Raw genomic sequence first — 22,144 nt, forward strand, 5'->3', positions numbered from 1 at the left:
CTCCAGGCTTGGGAAAAAATTACAAAATTATTATGGGTTGGCCAGGTTTGAGAAAAAAAATTTCAGGCCAATGTCTGGTCCATATTTAAAATTAAAAAATTTTCAAGCGTATCTATTTTAAATTTTATCCAATATGATTTCTATCACAAATTAAAATTTTATTCTAAATATAAAATTAAATTTAAGATATTATTAATTACAATAGAAATAAATGTAAAATTAAATTTAAGACATTGTTATTAAATTACAATAGAAATAAATGGCAAAATTTTATGAAAGTTGCATTGGACTTGGTTTTTTGATCAGGCCTGGCTATGTCTGCAAAAAAAAATTTCAGGTCAATGTCTACCCCATATTTAAAATTAAAAAATTCCCAAGCATCTCTATTTTAAATTTTATTCAATATGATTTCTATTACAAATTTAAATTTTATTTTAAATATAAAATTAAATTTAAGACATTATTATTAAATTACAATAGAAATAAATGGCAAAATATTGGGAAAGTTACATGGGACGTGGTTTTTTGATCAGGCTGCTGTGTCTGCAAGACAAAATTTTGAGACCAATGTCTAGCCCATATTTAAAATTCAAAAATTTAGAAGCAACTCTATTTTTAATTTTACCCAATATGATTCCTATCACTAATTTAAATTTTGTTATTTCTAATCCCCTTAATGCTCACGGGTTACATTGCAACAATTTTATCTCTTTTTCTCCTAAATTTTACTAAGCATATTTATTACATTACCATATATACAAACTAACTAATTACCCCTTGAACCCGTCATTCTTGACGGGTTATTAGCTAGTAAATAATAAAAAGAAATGTAAATTTATAATTTGTGTTGAAATGGCCAAGTCTCATGATGCGATTTTTTAATATTTTTGAAGTTGTTTATTAATTATTATTTTTTAGTTATTTACTATACAAAATTAAAATTTTTTTTATTTTTATATTTAATAAATAAGATTACCATACATAAGATTAAATATAATTTATATTACACATGTATGCATTTTTGTTTATTTTTTTTATATTTAAAATTTGAAAAAAATAATATATGAAAAATTGACTCAACCTTAAAACTCATGAGGATGACGATTGAATCAATTAAAAAAACATCCCATCCCATATAAAAATATTTTGTTTGAAAATAAAATATATTTTCAATCTAATCTAGTAAATAACTTAAATTTTTTCTTTAAATCATATTACTAAAGAAAAAAAAATATAATATATTAGAAATTTTTTTTCTTCTTTTTTTAAAAATTTATAAATAATATAATAAATCTTCTGTTTTTTGAGTTTTAAAATAATTTCCGGTATTAAAAAAAGAGGATTCAAAACAACAGACCAGTCATGAACTCTTCTTTAAATATGTCAGTATATCTAGATTTAATAGTATCGTTATGCCCCATCATAGTTCAGAATTACGTACGAACTTTCTTGCAGGATTTGTTTAATTTCATCGCTATTTTTTAAACACGTATATTTATTTTTTTCTTCTAATTTTATATATGTATCTTGGACAAGTACATTTAATATTTTTAAAATATTTTAATAGTTATTAACTATTAACGACTAAATAAAATAATTACCTAAAAGAGGGACTAATAAAAAAATATTTTAATTACCTTTAATTTGATACCAATATCAAAAAATATTATTTTTTACACCCCCCTCTCCATCCACCCCCCAGACTAAGTCATACCCATCATGACAAAATATGAATAATTTTAATCTAAAGATATTTAAATTATATTTTATTTGATACCGATCATATTAATATTTTGTGTTGATAAAAATATTCCTGACCCCCCAAGACCTCCGCCTCGCCCTCTATCAGTGTATTACAATAACAAATATTTTAATTATCAACATGTTTATTTCGTCACAACACAACACGACTCGGGTCTGAACCTCGGATCCGAACCCCGGGTCTATGCTCGGGGTTCGTGCTCAAAGCTGGTTTGATCGATTTTTTAGACCCAAACCCCGGGTCTGGGTTTTACACAACCAACCAATTAACAAAATTAGTAGTTACTAATAGAGTGGATGCTAAAAATTGTATCAATTCCACAATCGATATATTAAATAATAAAAAGTTATATCTTTGGAAAGAACTATGGCTGAAAAACTTATATCAATATTTAATCTCACCTTTCAAAAATCATCAAGGGTACTTTTAACGCCTCAAATCTTTAAGATTTTTTAGGCAATGCCAATTATAATTTGATTGTGAAATGGACTCTAATTGGAGTTACTTATAAACGAATTATTGTAACTCGTTTTATAGATAGATTTACACAAGAGGATTATAATATTCTATCATGTTTTAATACATTGCCCCTTCTTAACTGATATTATATATTATATAAAATGACCCCATTTAAATCATTATCAAACTCAAATGTGGAGACGTTACATCACAAAAAGAATTAACAAAAGAATTATTAGCTGCAGAAGATTAAAAAATCACATAATTTTAAATATCGTAAATATTATGCATAAAAATAATATCATCTTGCATTTAACAATTGTATAAATGCTACTCAGCGGCCATCATCATTGGGGTATCAGCGGCTTCTTGTGAATCCTCATTCTCTACACTGATTGAGAACTAGAAAATCGATGAAAGATCGATGTAAATTTAGTATCTAATGGCTTATGAAAAAAATAACACAAAATTTAGCATTTAATTCATTTATGTTAAAATTTTAGAATAAAAATTGTCGAATATTATTTTGTATTCATATTTACATTTACAAATTTTTAGTAAAAATAGCACAATATTTCTATGAGTGCCTAACTATTTGTTTTATTTCAAAAAAATATTTGTCCCCTTAAGTAAGAAGTTGCCACCCTCCCCAGCAAGAAATTCCTGGCAATGGCCCTAAATAGGATTGAAAAAAATAATCATTTTATCACCAATTATTGGCTCAATGTTTAAAATTTATTATTCTATATACAAAAAAGGAAAATTTGTCAAATAAGAGATTTACGATTATTTCAATAGTGTTAAAAGATATGCAGTGCTCAAGGATATCTGAGATGTACTTACAATCGCAAATCAAGAATACCACTCGGTAATATTATCTTATTTGTTTGGATTTAAAATTTTTATTTTATATATTTATAATAGCTGGCTATCATCATATAAAGCTATTGTAAAGTTATCTCCACTTTATGATGCCTTTAGGTCAGCTTTAAAGGATTCTGAAGATTCTTACACTTTTATCATAAGAAGAAGAAAAATAGGCTAATAACATCTACTCCTTTAACAACTACTTCATATTCTTTTAAATTAAATCCGCAATAATTTGAGTCAGTCAAGTATATGAGCAGGATAATGTATGTTCTGGTAACAAAAAATTTCCCTATTCTCTTTTATCGATCTCTTATGAATAAATCTTCTCCCTATTTCTTTAAACAAGATTGTTTAAAAAAAAATTCTCTATAAAAATAGAGTATTTGTCGTAAAATATCTTTATTTTTTAATTAATAATTATCATAACTATACTTTCCAAATAGTTGGGTGGGCTATGCAACTTTAAGGAAACAACCTATTTTTATCTTTAAATAGTTATTTTTCCTTAAATGTATAAGAGAATTTTATAGATTCGGAAATGGAGAGAAAAATTTATAAATTAAAAAAAAACTAATATTTTTTGAATATTCAAAATCAAAAATATTTTCAAAAATATAAAACCTAAAGGTATATTTTTTAAATAAGGCCTAGATATATTGGAATATTAGCTAAATTATTAAAAATAAATCATTTAAGTAAAAAAATTTGGTAAAAGGGAAACGTCAATTTTTAAAATCTACTTTCTTTGCATAAGAATATAGTTTTCCTTATCTTATGCATTATAACTAAAATCTTAAATGTTGCCATTTTTCTAGTCTTTATCTAAAAAATTCTTTTTAATATAATGTGATAAAAATAATGGTTTATGAATGTTTAAACTTTTTAGAATCCAATAATAATTTTCGGTGTTCTTTTCCTTATATATCTCAAACCTTTACGATACTTGAATCAATATTTCTTTCTTCAAAGGGAGCAGAGACTAAGTTACTGAGAGGGCAGGGAGTAAAAAAATATGGATTAAATGTAGGGCATGTTGCCTCCATTTTTTTTTATCTATGGACACTAACTATATGTAACTATAAATATGACATATTTTTATTATTTACATTAAAAATATTTATTACCTTTTGTTATCTCTGACAATGATCCAAACTAACCAGTTTTAATCGTAATATTTACAGAAACAAGCCATCAAGATTGTTGTCACCCAAACATGTAAAAAGTTCTGAGAACCGGTTTTAGCTATCCAAGTTTGTGCATAGAAATCAGGGATCCAAACCGAAACTAATATCGTTCGGTTCAGATAAAAATAACGGTTCAAGATTCAGGTTCGGTTCACAAAAAATAAAAATATCGGGTCGGTTCGAATACTTCTGTAAAACCTACATTAGGATTATGTATAAGGAAATTTTTTATTTATTTCATAATTAAAATAAAAACCTTCATTTTTATTAATTGCACATTATAAAATAATATTTAATTTATAAATATAACAAATAAATATATTTATGATTAATTTTAGTATGAACAATTACTTAAAATTTTTTTATTAAGCCGCACAATTAATATATTTTCAAAATTCGTCACTCAAATTACATTCATAAGGAGATAATATAAATTTAATTGTTGAAAAACATCTTTCCACACTAACTTGGGTAGCTGGCATTGTCATATGATATCAGATTTGATGTGTCATTTATAATACTATATGTAAATAATTTATATATTAGATTTAATTTTTTTCTAGGCATTATAATTTGTAAGCTTAAAATATTAAAAAATGTTGAATGGCAATTTACTAAAGTTTTTAAAAATTATGACTGACGTTTATCAATCAAATGTGATTGATAATAATTTTTAAAACAATTTGAATATAATTAAAATTTTTGCAATATACTACTAGTAATAACTTACACATTATTTTATAAGCATAAAATAATGAGACTCGGTTTAGAAGCATTTTAGCATTTTGGTTCAGGTTCGGCTAGAATTTTTTTAGAGGTTTAGGTTCGGTTTAGGTTTGATAAAAAATACCGGTTTTTAGCGTTTTAACGGTTCGGTTCAGATTTGGTTTGGATTCCTGATAGAAGTATTCTCAACAATAGAAAATTTTCTTTCCCCTTATAGATAAAATATGATAGAAGAAAATAAGAATAATTTTTTAAAAAAAGTGTTTTTTATTAATATATATGTTGTGAAAAGGTTCAAAAAGGTTATGGTTCAAACCAAATCGATAATCTTTATGGTTGGGATTCCTGTTCTTTGTTAGGGTTTAAGTATTTGACATAAAAAAAGTAAACCTATTCTAAGCAGGTATGAATTATAAGTGATAAAATTTTTAATCCACGAGGGGCATTAAATCTGACGAAAGCGTCGTCTATGTTAACACCAAATTAATGTCTATATAGAAGAGAAAAAACATTGGAGGAATTCAACACCAGGATTCACCCCTTCCTCATTTTTCTATTTCTTACCATTTAATATACGATCCGCATTTTTACTCAGATAGTTAGACTTTTAATAAAATGTATGCCTTTAAAATATGACCCCCTTATCAATTTTCCCTTACATTAAATATCTTAGTTTGCTATTAATCGTTATAATCTTGTTTTTTAATTCTTAAATACAAATTTCCATCTTTAATATTTAATATAAAAAAAAATACCAATTTCATATTTCCACTCTTCACTTTATAAGTTTGGATTTCCGCAATAAAATGAAAATCATAAATAATTATATAATTTATTTTTAAAATGTCCTTATTTTGTGGTGATATAAAATGATAAAAAAAATCTCCTTCCATATCTTTTTTATAAATATTATTCCTCTATCAATTCAACACTGCAATATATTCTTCAATCTGGGCTCAAAATACCATTTTGTCCAACCACAATTTCTTCCGTCAGAATGTCGTCCGTCTCCTCGTCTCCATCCTCTCCTACATTTTCATCATCCTCATCTCCATCCACTTCGGCATTAGCCTGTTCAAGCTTTTCAAGTTGTTTTTGCAATTCCGCCTCATCAGTATCGGTTACTATAGTCGGCTTTTTTTTAAATAAAAATTTGTTTTAAATAGGTTTTATATTAAAATAATATTTATGCATAAATTCTTTTTAACCATTTATTGTGCAAATCGCATTTAAACTCATACCATCAAATACTTAATAAATTTGTCGGTAAAATATTTTATGCGATAATTCGAAAAGGATATGATATAGAAAACACTATACATTTATATAAATGTGAATCATATCATAAATGATTAATAATGACATATTTATGCATGTTTGGAATTTTTATTTTTCAAAAATCGCCATTTTTTGTATGGAAGATTTTATTTGCACAAATGATTATGTTTAATATTAGTATTACGATAAAATATCGAAAAATTTATTAATAATGATTTATAAATTTTTTTATATTTTATGGTTTAGAGTATAAAGAGTAGGAAAATAAAAATTTTGATTATTTACATTTTTCCAGTGAGCGCGCAAAGAGAAATTTTTTTTATTTCAATTTCAAATATTTAAAACGTTTAAAAAAATATTTATTAAAAACTTATATTATAGTAAGAAATTTTTTTTAAAAATTATATAAACTTAAATATTAAAAACATTGCTAGCTTTTTATCTAAAGTTTTAAAAAATAGAATCGCTTCTTCGTTGAAGTCCGAATGGTTCTAAGGTGAAAAAAATGTTGGCTGATAGTAACGCCTTGTGGATAAGGTTGTTAATTGTCCGGTGGAGTATCTGCCCTTAGAAAATTTGCAGTATGAGAATTGGTGCTCCTTATTGTCAACCGGAGTGTTGCAAAGTGAGTGTGGTGTAACGATATTGCAGTTATGAAAGACGACACCATAATGATATCCTGAGTTTTTCGGGAGAAGGTCTGTTTTGAAAGGGGATGACCTCGTTGATAAAAATAAAATGGTTAAGTTCCTTTTATTGCAGGGTCAAAAGGAGAAAATCGACGGAAAGTACAATTAATTGAGTTCCAATCTTTTTTGGATAAAGTGTGTTGGGTAATATATTTGTCAGGAGATTTAGGTATGGTAAAAGTGTTAATTAATTTATTAACTCATCGGAAGGGAGGCGTGATTAAATGAAGGCTGCTAGTCATAAAGAAATTGGGGATCGGACAATACCCATGGTTTAGAAAGGAAGGGATGATCGCATCCATGATAAGGGGGATAATTTGATGTTTATTTCTAAATCCTCCATACTGCTACTAAGAGAGAATAAGTGATCAAGATGTATGAAGACTCAATATATCTGAGTGCATAAAGAATTTTAGATAAATAAAGGAAATTTTTCACTAGGAAAAATGAATGCTGATGTAGGAACAATAGGAGTAAGGGCTGTAGGTCTTGTATTGTTGATATAAAATTGTTTAAAGATCTAACTACTTCAATTCCTCCAATGGGGGCCAATAATTGTATGAGTTGGAATCTGTTAATAAGCATGAAAGGAAATTCTCCATGGGATGATATGGATGAAGAGCAAAGTTCGCATTTGCTGGTAATAAGTGATAGGCCTGTAATTGGTTCTAATTTTTTTTATTATAATAAGCACCTTCATTATTTTGAATAATGAACAGTGCCCTCATCTAGTACTAGATGTTTGGGTCCAGTTTACATTGTGTATATCCATTTTTTGGATCCCTGAGCAAAATAAGGCAGGCCCAAGAAATCACCTTGTATGCCCTGTTGTGATTGGATAATATTTTGGTCAACTTTGAGGGCGGATGGAGTGGAATAGCAGTTTAAAATGAATTGGGAATAAACTTGAATGAAAGCTTGTATAAACAGATTTATAGATACTGGTAAAGGTGTTATTAATATCAATTTTTATAATGTAAAGGTTGTCATTTCATTTTCGAGTATAATACAAGTGGAGTAGTTGTAGCACAACCATTCTTTGCACTTAACCTAATTTATGGGGTTGTAATAAAGCACCAGAATTGGCTTTAAAATTTGGTTACTTGTTATTTTTTCAGTTATTTGCTGGATGACTGAACCAACAGCAATTGAACGTATACTACCATCTTTTAGTTTAGAGCTATTAGTCGTGTCACAAATAAGATAAGGCTAACTTTGAAGTTAATTTCACCTTTAAGAATTTTGCTTAAAAGGCTGGTCAAATTTGTTAATAAGCATTTGCTTGATGAGATCGTGGGTATTAGGAGGTTTTGCAAGTAAATTGGTCGAAGGCCATCAGGTCCTCCTGCTGAATCTTTATTAAACGAATCGATGGCAAATGATACTTTTGTATCTGTGAAATCTGATGAAGTGGTATAACGTGTGTTGACTAACGGTATTATATATGAACCTGGGAGATATTTTAATTGGAGTAAATGTAATATGTTATTATTTATTGGGACTAAGGCTTCATTTGAATTTAAAATTTTAAGTGGACTGGTTATATTGAGTGTTTAATTTTTTGGTGATTAGGCCTTTGAATTGATTGTGTCAACTCGGCTCAAATAGTGCGATTTTGCATCACTACTGACAATACATAAACAACTTGGTATATTAAACTAAAAATTATCATTCCTTTCAACTTTAACAAAACTTGATATTGTTTTAATTTGGCTTTCAATAATCCATAATTCAAATGTTTTTGATTTTATTCTTTTTTGGTTTTAAATTTGATAGTGGATGATCATTTATCTGTTCCAATAGATCCATTAATTAATTTAAATATTTCATATGCTAAATTATTTAACCCTTCAATACTCCCGAGAAAAAAATGACGTTAGTACTCGGGTGGTGTTAAATAGACCCCAATTTCAAATGTATATATCTCTAGTAATATACATTATTTTCATTTGATATTTGGATATAAGATAGATCTAACCTTAAGCTTGATAAAATATTTAAAGATTTTTATTTCTTAAGTCTAAATTAAAGATGATGAGGATAATTATAATTTGTGCCAAAATTTTTTAAAAAAGCTTACTTTTTTTAAATTTAAAATATAAAATTAAAAAAATAACTTATCCGTCATAATGATAATTCATAATAAGGATCTTTATTATTCAATATAAAAAAAAATTACACTAATACATTCAAATATAAAAAAATATAAAACATTAAAATATGCTAAATTTGACATGCAAAACATTTATTACATAAAATATTAATTAAACATAAATCTATTTTACATATTTGACAAAAAATATTTTGTTTTTTTATAAGGAGAAGGAGTATAGTTTTATGCCATATTTTGATGGTTTATTTGGCATATATTGCCTGAATGGGCATTTACCATGAAATGCTGGAAGCATTTCATCTAGGGTTGCATATTCTGATATTTTATAAAATCTGTAGCACAGTTATCAAAAATTCTTGAAAAATATTTCTAATGTGAGTTGCTTTATCTACCATCTTCTCTCTTCTCTTGCTAATATGTCATCAAATCTTATTGTATGAATTAAAATTCTGAATCTTTTGAGTGTCATTGTTGCTCAAAATATCTTAATTCCAAACCCATCAGATTTCCATAATTGAGTCACCTTATTTTTAGCTAATTTTACAGAGAAATTGATATGATATATTCCATATTTACATGAATAATATTTAAGTTTATTGTCTAGTATATGATAAAAATAATCGGAGAAATGAGCCAGATGGTGAAAATAAGAATAAAATAACTCCACCAAAAAAGTTTAAGTTTTCTTTTTCATATATCTCAATCAAAATAAAAGATATTTAAATTTTGTTTTAATAAATTTTATAATATAGTAGTATATATTTATAATTTTAAAAATTTTTAAAAAAAATTACAAATTTATTCTGGTGGGGTCTCACAAACCCCAATCAGTCACAAAATGCTTATATCTTAAAAAATACTCAACCGAAATATATTAAATTTGGAATATAGATTCTGAAGCTACTGAAGAAACCAGATCATAATATTTAACCGTTTTTATGTAATATCATTTCTAGTATGCCTGGGGTTTAATATACCCCACATTGAAGGGTTAATATTATTTCATTTTTATACTTGATTTGTATATATTTAAAATATTAGTGATATTGGTAATGTTCTTGCTTAAATGCTATTATAAAAAAATGATATTTATTTATAGATTCTGTCACAATATCTTTGTCTCTGAACATATATTAACCCTTCAATACTCCAGTGGGGTATATGAAACCCCAGGCATGCTAGAAATGATATTGCATAAAAACAGTTAAATATTATTATCTGGATTTTTCAGTAGCTTCATCAAATATATCTTAGAATCTATATTCCAGTTTCATATATTTCGGTTGAGTAGTTTTTAAGATATAAGCATTTTGTGACTGATTGGGGTGTGTGAGACCCCACCAGAGTAAATTCGTAACTTTTTAAGAAATTTTTTTTAAAATTTTATAATTATAAATATATACTACTAAAATATAAAATTTATCTAAACAAAATTTGAATATCTTTTATTTTGATAGAGATATATGAAAAAGAAAACATAAACATTTTTTCTGGTGGAGTTATTTTTTTATTTTTTCAACAGCTGATTGACTCATTTTTCAAATTATTTTAAAATATTACAATGATTTTTGCAGATTCTGAAAGTAAAATAAAAAATTATTTAGATGTAATATTTTATTTTAGGTGATTATGATAATGTGATTAGTGATGATGAAAATTTTATGTATGTGAGTGATCAAGACACACAATCTGAATTAGATGAAGAAGATGATATGTTTGAAGCAGACAATAGACAATATTATTTAGGTAAATATGTAATAACATAGTATATTTCTCTAAATTAGCTAAAGATAAGTTTACTAAATGGAAAAAGGATATTCCAAATCAAAGAATAAGAAAAAGACAACAAAATTTAATTATTTATCTTCCAGGAGTCAAAAAATATGGAGAAAAAGCTGATACTCCAGAAAAATGTTTTGATTTATTTATAACCCCAAAAATGATAGAAGAAATTATTTATCATACTAATGTAAAAATAAAAAGTATAAGTAAAAACTATAAAGACCAATATGAAAGTTCCACCAAAGAAGTTGATGTAGAAAGTTCCACCAAAGAAGTTGATGTAGAAAGTTCCACCAAAGAAGTTGATGTAAAAGAATTCAAGGCTTTATTGGGAATTCTCTATTTAGCTGGAATTTTTACCATCAAAATATGTCCGATTTATGGAAATCTGATGGGTTTGGAATAGATATATTTAGAAATATTTTTCAAAATTTTGTTGATAACTGCAACAAATCTTATACAATATCAGAATATGCAACCCTAGATGAAATGCTTCCAGCATTTCATGAAGCATTTCATGGTAAATGCCCATTTAGACAATACATGCCCAATAAGCCATCAAAATATGGCATAAAATTATATTCCTTGGTGGATACCAAAACTTACTATACACTTAATTTTGAAATTTATACTGGAAATCAACCAGAGGGGCCTTATAAAATAAGTAATAAACCAGCAGATGTGGTTAATAGATTAATTCTTCCAATATCTGGTTCAAGTCGCAATGTCCATGGATAATTGGTTTACAAGTTATGATACTTCATTAAGTTTATTGCATACACACAAATTAACAATAGTGGGCACATTAAGGAAAAAAACCACAAATTCCTAATGATTTTATAATGACAAAGGGAAGGGAAATTTATAATAGTATATTTGGATTTCACAAAGACATAACATTATTATCATATATCCCCAAAAAAGGAAAAATGTATTAATGCTTTCAACATTGCATCATAATAAATGTTGATGATAATAACCTTTTCAACCCTGAAATCATATCATTTTATAATATGACTAAAGGGAAGGGGGGGGGGTCGATATGGTTGACCAAATGATTGAAAATTTTTCAGAAAATCTTATCGTTGGCCTTTAACAATTTTTTATACACTTCTAAATATAACAACAATTAATTCTCATATTATATACACAGCAAATACAAAAATATCAATTAGCAGAAGTAATTTCATAAAAAAATTAGCTATGGAATTTATTACTCCACATTTAGAATTAAGAAAAGAATGTCTTAGATTGCCACGACCCCTGAAAGATTCTATTTACAATATATTAGGCAAGGAACCAAATAAAAATATTAAGCCTTCAATAGGAAGGTGTAGTGTTTGTCCTAGAAAAAGGGACAAAAAAACAAAATATTTTTGTCAAATATATAAAATAAATTTATGTTTAGAACACATGAATGCTTTATGTAATAAATGTTTTGCATGTCAAATTTAGCATATTTCAATGTTGTATACTTTTTTTTATGTTTGAATGAATCAGTGTAATTTTTTTTTATATTGAAGAATAAAGATCCATGTTATGAATTATCATGATTATATGATATATAAGTTAATTTTTTCATTTAATATTTTAAATTTTAAAAAAGTTAACTTTTTTTAGAAAATTTTGGGACAAATTATATTACTCCTTATCATTTTTAATTTAAACTTTAGAAATAAAAATAAATAATTATTTTATCAGGTTTAAGGTTAGTTCTATCTTATATCCAAATATTAAATCTAAATAATGAATATAACTGGAGATATATGCATTTGAAATTGGGGTATATTAAACCCCACCCAAGTATTGACTTGATTTTTTTCACCGGAGTATTGAAGGGTTAAGAAAGAGAAAAATATATCATCCTTAATTAAATGAGAAACCCTAAAATGATTTCTGGTAATATTTTTATAATTAATCAATGTTTTTAACAGGGTTGACCGGCCAAATTCAGTCGTTCGACCGGAGGAGTAGTGTTGTTAATTTGCTTGGTCGTAAAATTTACGACCAAATTTCGTGCTCAGGCCGACCCGGGGTAGACCCGGGGTTCAGACCCGGGGTCCAGACCCGGGGTTAAGACCAGGGGTTCAGACCCGGGGTTAAGACCAGGGGTTCAGACCAGGGGTCCAGACTTACACCTTGGGGTTGGGCTCGGATAAATGAAAAGTAAAAAAAAAATATTTCATTTTCTAATCTTAAATTAAATCTTATTCTTCTTATCTTATTCATTCTAAATTAATAAATAAAGCTTTTTTTATTATTATTTTCTTACCATTTTTTTTCTTTTGATAAAAAATTTATATGGTAAAATAAAAATATATGTAATAAATATTCAAAAAGAGTAGCCCATGCATGACGGAATAAAAATAAAAAAGTAAAATTTTATTTTAACACATATTGATATTGTAATTTAATGTGGAGAGGACCAATATAAAAATTCAACGTCATTCATGCATGTATAAATAATAAAAAGAAATGTAAATTTATAATTTGTGATAAAATAATGGCCAATAAAAAGTTTTTCTTTATTATATTAAAGTTTATATTCCCAATAATATATATGTCATAATTTTTAAAGGGATGTCAACTATCCAGGATCACCACGGGTTTTAAAGGTATAACTAATAAATTTGGGTTTTAAGTAGGTGTATACCGATATCACTTTTTGGAGGCCTATCCGATCCTATATTAAATTGATATCGACCGATTACCGATCCGATATCATATCTAATTTTTATGTCATTTATTTAAATATATTATAATGATCAGTTATAGTTTTTATTCAATTCTATTGCAATTCTAAAAGTATATAAAATATTTTTATTGTTAAATAACTTTTATATAAATAAGTAACATTAATCTATATATAATAAATAATAAACATATATAATATGAAATTTGAATAAAATTTTAAACAATATTTAACATTAATAAATCGAAGATTTATTATTGGAAATACCAAAATTTACTTATTTATCAGAAATCAATTTACGTTTACGGCGATGTTAACTGTCAAGTTAATTAATATCACCAAATTCACTAAAAAAAGATTCTTGAAGAGATTATCGCAAACTTTTATAAACAGAATGGTGCATAAAAATAACAATATGCAGAATGATTAATTAATTATTATTATTAAAAAAATATGGATTTCGATTTTATTTATTAAAATAAATGACTATTAAAAACTTAAGAAATTGTTGAGAAAATTTTTGTTATTTTTTAAAAACTTCCTGTAATTTAACTTAAATAATTATTTTTTAAATGGTTCTTCAAACCAAATAACAAAACAAGATCAATATAATTGAGGTAATTACTAGTTTTTTATTTAATATATTTCACACACAGCCTCTTTAACTCACATACGATATGATATATCAAAAAGGAAATTCGATCTATATCATAGTGTTGTTAATTTGCTATTGTCCACCATTAAAATAATCAGAATCAGACCAATACTCATCTTCTAAAATGTTACACATTACTTTATTATAAAATATTTAGTTTTGTAAAAAACGATTAAAGCTTGAAAAATTTTAGAAGAAAACTTTAATATTTAAAATAAATTATTTTTTTAATTCTACTATTTTTATTCTTCTATATATAGTTTTTAAAAATAAAACTTCCGTTTGTTTTTTTGAAGTTAAAATTAATTATTTAAATAGAAAAATAATTTTATTATTCAATTTCAAATTTTTTTAATATTTTTGAAGTGGGGGTTATTAAGTTATGAATATGATGTTTAATGAAATATGTTGACGATTTTATCAAAAATAAAACCCCTTATATAAAAATTTTTATTGCAAAAATAAAATAAAATTTACTATTAAAAACTTGAAAGAAATTGTTGAGAAAATTTTTGTTATTTTTTAAAAACTTCCTGTAATTTAACTTAAATATTTATTTTTCAAATGGTTCTTCAAACCAAATAACAAAACTAGATCCATATAATTGAGGTAATTAATTACTACTTTTTTGATTTAATATATTTCACAGCCTCTTTAACTCACATACGGATACGATATGATATATCGAAAAGGAAATTCGATCTATATATAATACATATCTTTGAAGTTTGAAAATAGTGATTACTAATTATGTGATTTTATTTTTATATTTTATTTTCTGTTTCAGTTTTAATATACTTATTATAATTATAGACGATGATGATGATATTTACGAATACGAATAAAATTATAATTGAAAACAAATGTGTTTTAGAAATTTTTTTGAAAAACTTCCTTTTCTTCCGAAATCTAAAAAAATGGAAATTAATTTTCATTAAATTTATAATTATAACTGTTTCCATCGAGAATGTTGACGGAAATATTTTTAATAAGATCTAAATTAATCATATTTATGTTGAATTTTTTATGTAAAATAAAATTTTTTATTATATTTATAGAAGAGACGCAGCCACTCGTTAATATCAATCACATCTTTATTTTAGATTTTAAAATCATATAGAAATATATAATTTACTTTTTTTATCACATAAGAAAATAGGGGATTTTATTAAAAAAATTAGCTACAGATACTTAATTTTATTATCTAGTTGATGAAATTAAATAAATCCGGTCAGAAAGTTCGTATCTAATTCTGAACTAAGATCAGGATGGTATAGAAATAATCTATAAGCAAACCTACATAATAATTCATTTTTATTATTTCCAAGCCCTAAGAGTCCCCGATTAAAAATTTTTTAGTCATAAGCTGAGTTGCTTGCAGGATTTTCCTATTTAAGTTCGATATTATTGATAAATAATTTTAATTAAAATATTTGAAACAACATTATTTATGGGGTTCGACTCGAGTTAATGCTGGCTTATTTCTTATATAAATATTGCTAATTTAGATCGCAGTAATTTTATTAGACCCACCTCGGATTTGGGATTTACACAACCAAGACCAACCAATTAAACAACACCCATATCGATATTTTGTGTTAATAAAAATATACCTGACCCCCCACCCCCCCCAGGACCTATACCCGCCCTGTATGAGTGATCATTATCATTATTATTATCATTACAAAAAAATATTTTTATTTCCATATAAAAAATATTAATTTTCACCCCCCCCCCCACTTTCACCCCCCCCCCCTACATCCACCTCCAAAACCAAGTCATTCATACCCATCAAGATAAAAAATGAATACTTTCAATCTAAAGATATTTAGTTTAGAAGATTATATTTTACCCATATATCGATATTTTGTTTTGATAAATTATTCCTGACCCCCCAAGACCTAGTAGACCCGCCCTGCCCTCTTTCAGTCATTATTATTATTGCAATAAAAAATATTTAATTATTAACTTGTTTATTAAATCGTTACACGACACGACCCCGGGTCTGAACCCCGGGTCTGAACCCCGGGTCTGGACCCCGGGTCTGAACCCCGGGTCTGAACCCCGGGTCTGTGCTCAGAGCTGGTTTGGTCGATTTTTTAGACCCAAACCCCGGGTCTGGTTTTATACAACCAACCAATTAACAACACTACGGAGGAGTATTTGACCTTATTAAATATGGTCAAATACTCTAAAAAATTTGAAGAAAAATTAAAAATATAGTTGAAAAAATAAAATAACGATATAAATTGACGTTGATCACAATGCTGCTAATTTATTGGGTTCCCAATATCAAGGGAAACATATTACTAGTAATGAATTTAATGAAGTGTGTGATATAATAAATACAATTAGGCATTTTACAAGATCAAAATATTTTATGATATCATAAATTTAAAAAGCGGAATGTTTAATAGCAAATTATGTGGAAAGCAGCAACTTAAAAAAAACAATCAGATTTCGGCCTCAAGTTTGTGGAATGAGTTTTCCACCATGTCCATTAAGAGAAGTGGCATATTATTAACAATTCCTAGTCCTTTATTGATTGAAGATCTCGACAACAGGAAAATTGATTAAAAAAATGAATCAGAACAAGACTGTGCCATGGAGAGCTAAACATTAATTATTGAATGACAATAAATTTAAAAAAAATTATAAAACTAATATTATAGATTCATTTTACCATTTTACAAGATTAAGTTAATATTGACTTATAAAAATTAATTTATTTGAATTGACCATATTTGACCGGTCAAATATGTTTCGATAATTTTGAATTCTTTTTTTAGAAATTTGCAGATAATAAACTACCTTAGCAAGAAAAAATTAATTCTAACAATTCAAATTTTTTTTGGTTTCGAGCTATATTAGAAAAATTATAAAATAAAGAATTGATCTTTGTCTTCAAAAAATTATTAGCATATCCATTTTTTTAAAAAAAGAAGCAATTTTTATTGCTTGGGTAGAGAAAAAAATAAGAATATTAAATAATCTAAGTTTTTTTAAAAAATAAAAATTTAGAGTTGAATAATAAAACAAAATTTACCGGCATTTTAACGTTAAAATGACCGCCATTAGATTCGATATCTTTTTGAATTTGCTTTATACTCTCGTTGAGCGCATTTAGGCCATCAGTCTTCTCTAAAGTGTTTGTAGTTATTACGTAAAGTGGGGGCGCTATCAAATTAATCTGTTTCGTTAAAATATATATTTTTATATGTATGCAAATATCTTTATTCGCTCAGATGCATAGGATTTGATTTTTAAAAAAAATTATTTTCAGCATGGTTTGGGATTCTAAAAAATTTAACCTTCAAGCTTAGCTCAAAATTTTTTTAAAAAAAATTTGGTCCAGCTTAGATTCTTATATTTGGTAATTTTTTTGCATGGCTACATCCGAGATTCTTAGTGGCTCCGAATTTTCAAAATTATACCATATTTTAAATCCGGGCCAGATTAACGGTTCAGGTTCTAGGCCTTCAGGTATTTGATTTATAATAAGTTTAATAATTCGGTAGTAGTGAGTATTAATATTTACTACCTTAACTTTAGTAAATTGTTTACTTTGATGGGCATTTCTTCTGTGGAACAATCGATTCCTTTCCTCAGAGCGTTCTTTATTGCTTCTATACCATAGTAGTTGTAACAAGATACCTCGATATCTTAATTAGGAGAAGAAAAAATTAAGATATCAATAAATCATAATTTTTTTTATATTTAAACTTTATTTTTTATTATTCATTTATCTTTAAAACATGTAAACTAAATATAAAAATAAAAAATGAATATATATATATTAAAAGTGAATGTATATTTTAAAAATATCGATGGCTCTAAAAAGAGCTTATAGTAAAAATGTTCCTAAAAAACAGGTATGATTATGTTTAAAAATTTCTAATTGGAGTTTTTGTTTAAGAAAAATTGATTTGCGTTTTTCGTTTGTAATGTTATAAATTTTACGTGCTAAGATCTTTAAAAAAAAATATGTTGATTGTGAGAAATTGCCATTAGTTGAAATGACTATGGGTTGAAAAATAAAGTTATTTAGTATTGAGTATTTATTGATTTTTTTATTTTCCCCGCTAGTAAGAGGGTTTGATTTAATTGATGAGGGAAAGGAAGAGACGCAGGTTGCATCCTAAATTAGGGATTTCCCATTGGACCATGGAGTGCAGGTTTAAACCGTCAGGTCTGAGACCATCTTGTAAAGAGAGGTATGTTGGTTCTAGGATGTTATGTATTTTAGCCTTATTAAGAGCGTTATGGATGATTTTATTTATAGCTTTATGCCGGAGGCCTGCCCTTTTTTGCATTGGTATCCATAAAATAATCCAGGAAATTCAATCCAAATCCATCCTTACCTTAAATTCCTGATATCTTGATGATGGCATTGTTATGGCAACCCCTCCAAAATTCGGTCTATCCCATCCATAATCTAGGATCTCTCACATACTGCAAGACTCACTTAATCACCTTAAATGTGAGATATGTTTCCTAAATCCTGCATCCATTCCTTTAGACACCACATCTTGGATAGCCAACAAGGAGAGAAAAAACCATCAAAATTTTTTTAAAAAAATCCCTAAACAATTCTTTCTCTTTCAGCCTTTATTTCATCCAGTCTAGCTGTTCAAATTATCATCAATAATGTATCCACTCCTATATATCCTGACCTATCACAAGCCCTTACCATTTTTTGGGACCAAAAGTTTGTCCACCCACTGCCGTCCTACCTCCAGCATTTAAAAAGACTGGAATGCTCTTTTGATCACCCGTTCCATTGAATACTTCATTTAAAACAGGCCTTTTGAGGAAATTCCCAATAACATCATATTAGATGAAAAAGGCTATGATGGTTGGAAGCCATTCCCCAATCTTGGCCTCCTCATGACTGGCAAACAGCTATGTATATCCATAGCCCCTTGCCTTGGATGTGTAGAGTACCCTCTATTTGCAACAATAGTAGCTAGCTCCAAATCAAACACCTATCACTCCTTGCATTGGAAGTTCTCTCCAGGGACCCAAACCGTTATTTATAAGAGTTCAATTTGGTAACGGTTCAGCATGTAAAAATTATAATGGTTACGTTTTGGTTCACTACGGTTAGAATTTTTTTTTTATTGAAGCAACACCATCGTCTAATTTATTTTTATTATAAGCATCTATGAATTATTATATATAAAAAAATATATATATAACTCATTTTTAAAAATATTATAAGTAATATATATATAACTCATTTTTAAATATTATAAGTAATATATTTTCTAATATAAATGGATTCATATTTATTTGTTGTGACGATAACACAAATTTTAGCCCCGAAAAGGCCTTTTCTATAGAAACTTATGTTGTGGGAACTGCCAGTACTATAAGAGCAAGTATATATAATTCTGGATATTAAAATTTTGATTCCTAAAATATAAAATCTGAACCGGTTTAACTATTTTTTATAAAGGTTCTTTTTACTCCTTCAAAAAATAATTATATCGGTTTGGTTACGATTCTGATATTTAAAACAGTTTAACGGTTTGTTACGGTTCACTCCGGGTCCCTGGTTCTCTCACAGATTACAATCCCACCATGAAGTCATTAACAACATTCTCCTGCTGCCCTCAAAAAAGTTAATATCCCATCAACCCTCATTATTAGATTTGCTTATATTATTATAGTGCCTTATAATTATTATTATATTGCAATTTTTTTATTAAGGTCCTCAAGGTTTTATAACATAATTAAAAGTTTTGAGAAATGGGCCCAAATTAAAAACGCTTTTAACTTAAAAAAATATTACACTTTTTGGGATGATTTTGCAAAGCACATCAAGTTTTGGGATTAAAGTCAATACCCCCATAAGGATAAATCAAATCAAGGAACCAAAATTATAAGCTTCTTTTAAAATTTATATGAGCCAGAACTGGAACACATTTTAAAATATTCAGGGAAAAATTCTAAAAAAAACTGCAAGTATGTATTGTATAAAATGTTGTCTGGTTTTTTTATTAATTTTTTTTGATTGTTCATAGTTTGATCCTGAATCTGGAACATTAGACAATTGTACCCAGATCTGGTATCAATGAATTGTGCTGTATTACTTTTTAAGTACAAATTCATTAATCCAAATTATATGATAACAGAAAGGAATAAAAAAATATTTACAAACTTTTAATAAAATTTTGAACAAGATATAATAATATTTATTTAATAACTGTTGGAAAAACATTGTTAAATTAATATTACCAGCTCTGATTTTAACAGGTTGAGGAGTCAATCTCCTTTTGATGCTTGTTAACAAAATATCTTTAGTGTGTTCATCAATGCCACATTCATCAAATACTTTAGGATCTCTTCAAAAAATTATTTGGATTTATCAAATAAATTTAAATTATTGTTAAATATAAATATATCAAATTCATTTTTGTTAAAATCTGTTTCATCCTTGCAAATTCCTTAAGATTAGGCAATATAGTTTAGATTATAAAAAGCTCAAAGGAGACATCTTTTTTTTATTGTATATAATAAATATATGAAAAATTTACGATATGGCAGATTTAAAAATTTCAAAACAAGCAGCTTGTCTTTTATATTTATCATCAAAGTGCCAGGCTATCTTTTCATGAAGAGTTTCCAATTCTTCCTTTGTTTCATAATTTAAAACATTCGCTATTTGACGTAATATACTATTAACCTTATAATTCAATAAATAAAATATTATCAAATCTCTGAATTATATTAGTATATATATCTAAGCAAGTTAATGTTTGAAAATATTTCTTTTGCTAATTTTTCAAAATATTACTAATATTTTCTATAAAAAAAGTTGTTCATTACACTTTTTGCCCTTGCGTATTTTTCTTCACAGGCTCTGATGTCTTCAGGAGATACTCTTCTTTTAGATAAATCAATATAGCCTATCAAAATTAAGACCAAACTCAAATATAAGATTACCCTTTTCTTTATCAACTCTTATAACAACTACGCATTCATTTCTTCCAACTCTTATTAATTTATTTATTGATCGAATTCTTCTTCTAGATAATTCACTAAGCAAAATCATGCCTATTAAAAGTAATTTATAGTATATAATTTTAAAAGCTATACCTTCGATATTATCATATTCCAATAATGTAACATAGGCACCCATTTCAGCTATAGAATGAACATTTACAACTACTACATCATCAATTTCTGGATATTTTTGCTTATAAAATCGACATGTCAAAGCAGGCATTTTTACGAAAAACCGAGCTTTATAAGGATTACTTAGAATTTTTTGGGATATTCGATTCAATGATTCCATCACAATATTATTAAATATATTGTTAATAAAACTATGATAATTACAGCGCCAATTTACATTAGACAAAGTACAAAAATTTATAACTTACGCCTATATATATATATAATATCCCAATTACGAGATGTCGGCTTAAGTAAGGTAAGCATAAGCATAGATTATTTCGAAATTTTGTTTAAAAAAATTTTAAATATGATGATTATTATTTATATATTATGTTGATAAATAAATATACAATTTTAAATGCATTTAAGAAAACTACTTATTATACAGCGACTAAGTTCCATAGAATCAAGAATCTTGGTATAGCTGAAAGCGAAAAAAGATAGGCTAGGAAGTTATAGAAAATGAGTAATAATGATTATCTGAACACGATTTTATAATGTCCATATAATTTCATATACTCAAATTTTGGATACATGTTGTATATTGACCCTAACGCCTCATTTATAGCAAAAGCAATTTTTTCTATTTAACAATGCAGTATTTATAAAATCAAGCTAAAGACAAACGGGGAAAAGTCTTGTCTAAAATAGAATGATAGACGTCGGTCTTGAGAAGAGTTAGTAGGGATTTAGCACAATTTAAATATAAGGATTTAATTTATCAAGCGAAGATTTCTTTATTTTTTCAATAT

General features: G+C 26.7%; 1 protein-coding gene across 1 annotated transcript; it reads right to left on the bottom strand.

Moving 5' to 3' along the window:
- Positions 1-5,750: 5,750 nt before the first annotated feature.
- On the bottom strand, positions 5,751-21,442 carry LOC135931076 (eukaryotic translation initiation factor 2 subunit 1-like). The gene is made up of 8 exons (XM_065467942.1): positions 21,312-21,442; positions 21,159-21,269; positions 21,042-21,121; positions 20,750-20,898; positions 20,451-20,557; positions 17,775-17,872; positions 17,257-17,400; positions 5,751-6,135 (listed from the first exon to the last, which is right to left on the bottom strand). The coding sequence occupies exons 1-8, from the start codon at positions 21,439-21,441 to the stop codon at positions 5,947-5,949; spliced, it is 1,008 nt and encodes a 335-aa protein (XP_065324014.1). The 5' UTR covers position 21,442; the 3' UTR covers positions 5,751-5,946.
- Positions 21,443-22,144: the final 702 nt, after the last annotated feature.

This window comes from Gordionus sp. m RMFG-2023, chromosome 1 (genome assembly GCF_954871325.1).
Source record: "Gordionus sp. m RMFG-2023 chromosome 1, tfGorSpeb1-WG-v2, whole genome shotgun sequence".
Classification (NCBI taxonomy): domain Eukaryota; kingdom Metazoa; phylum Nematomorpha; class Gordioida; order Chordodea; family Parachordodidae; genus Gordionus; species Gordionus sp. m RMFG-2023.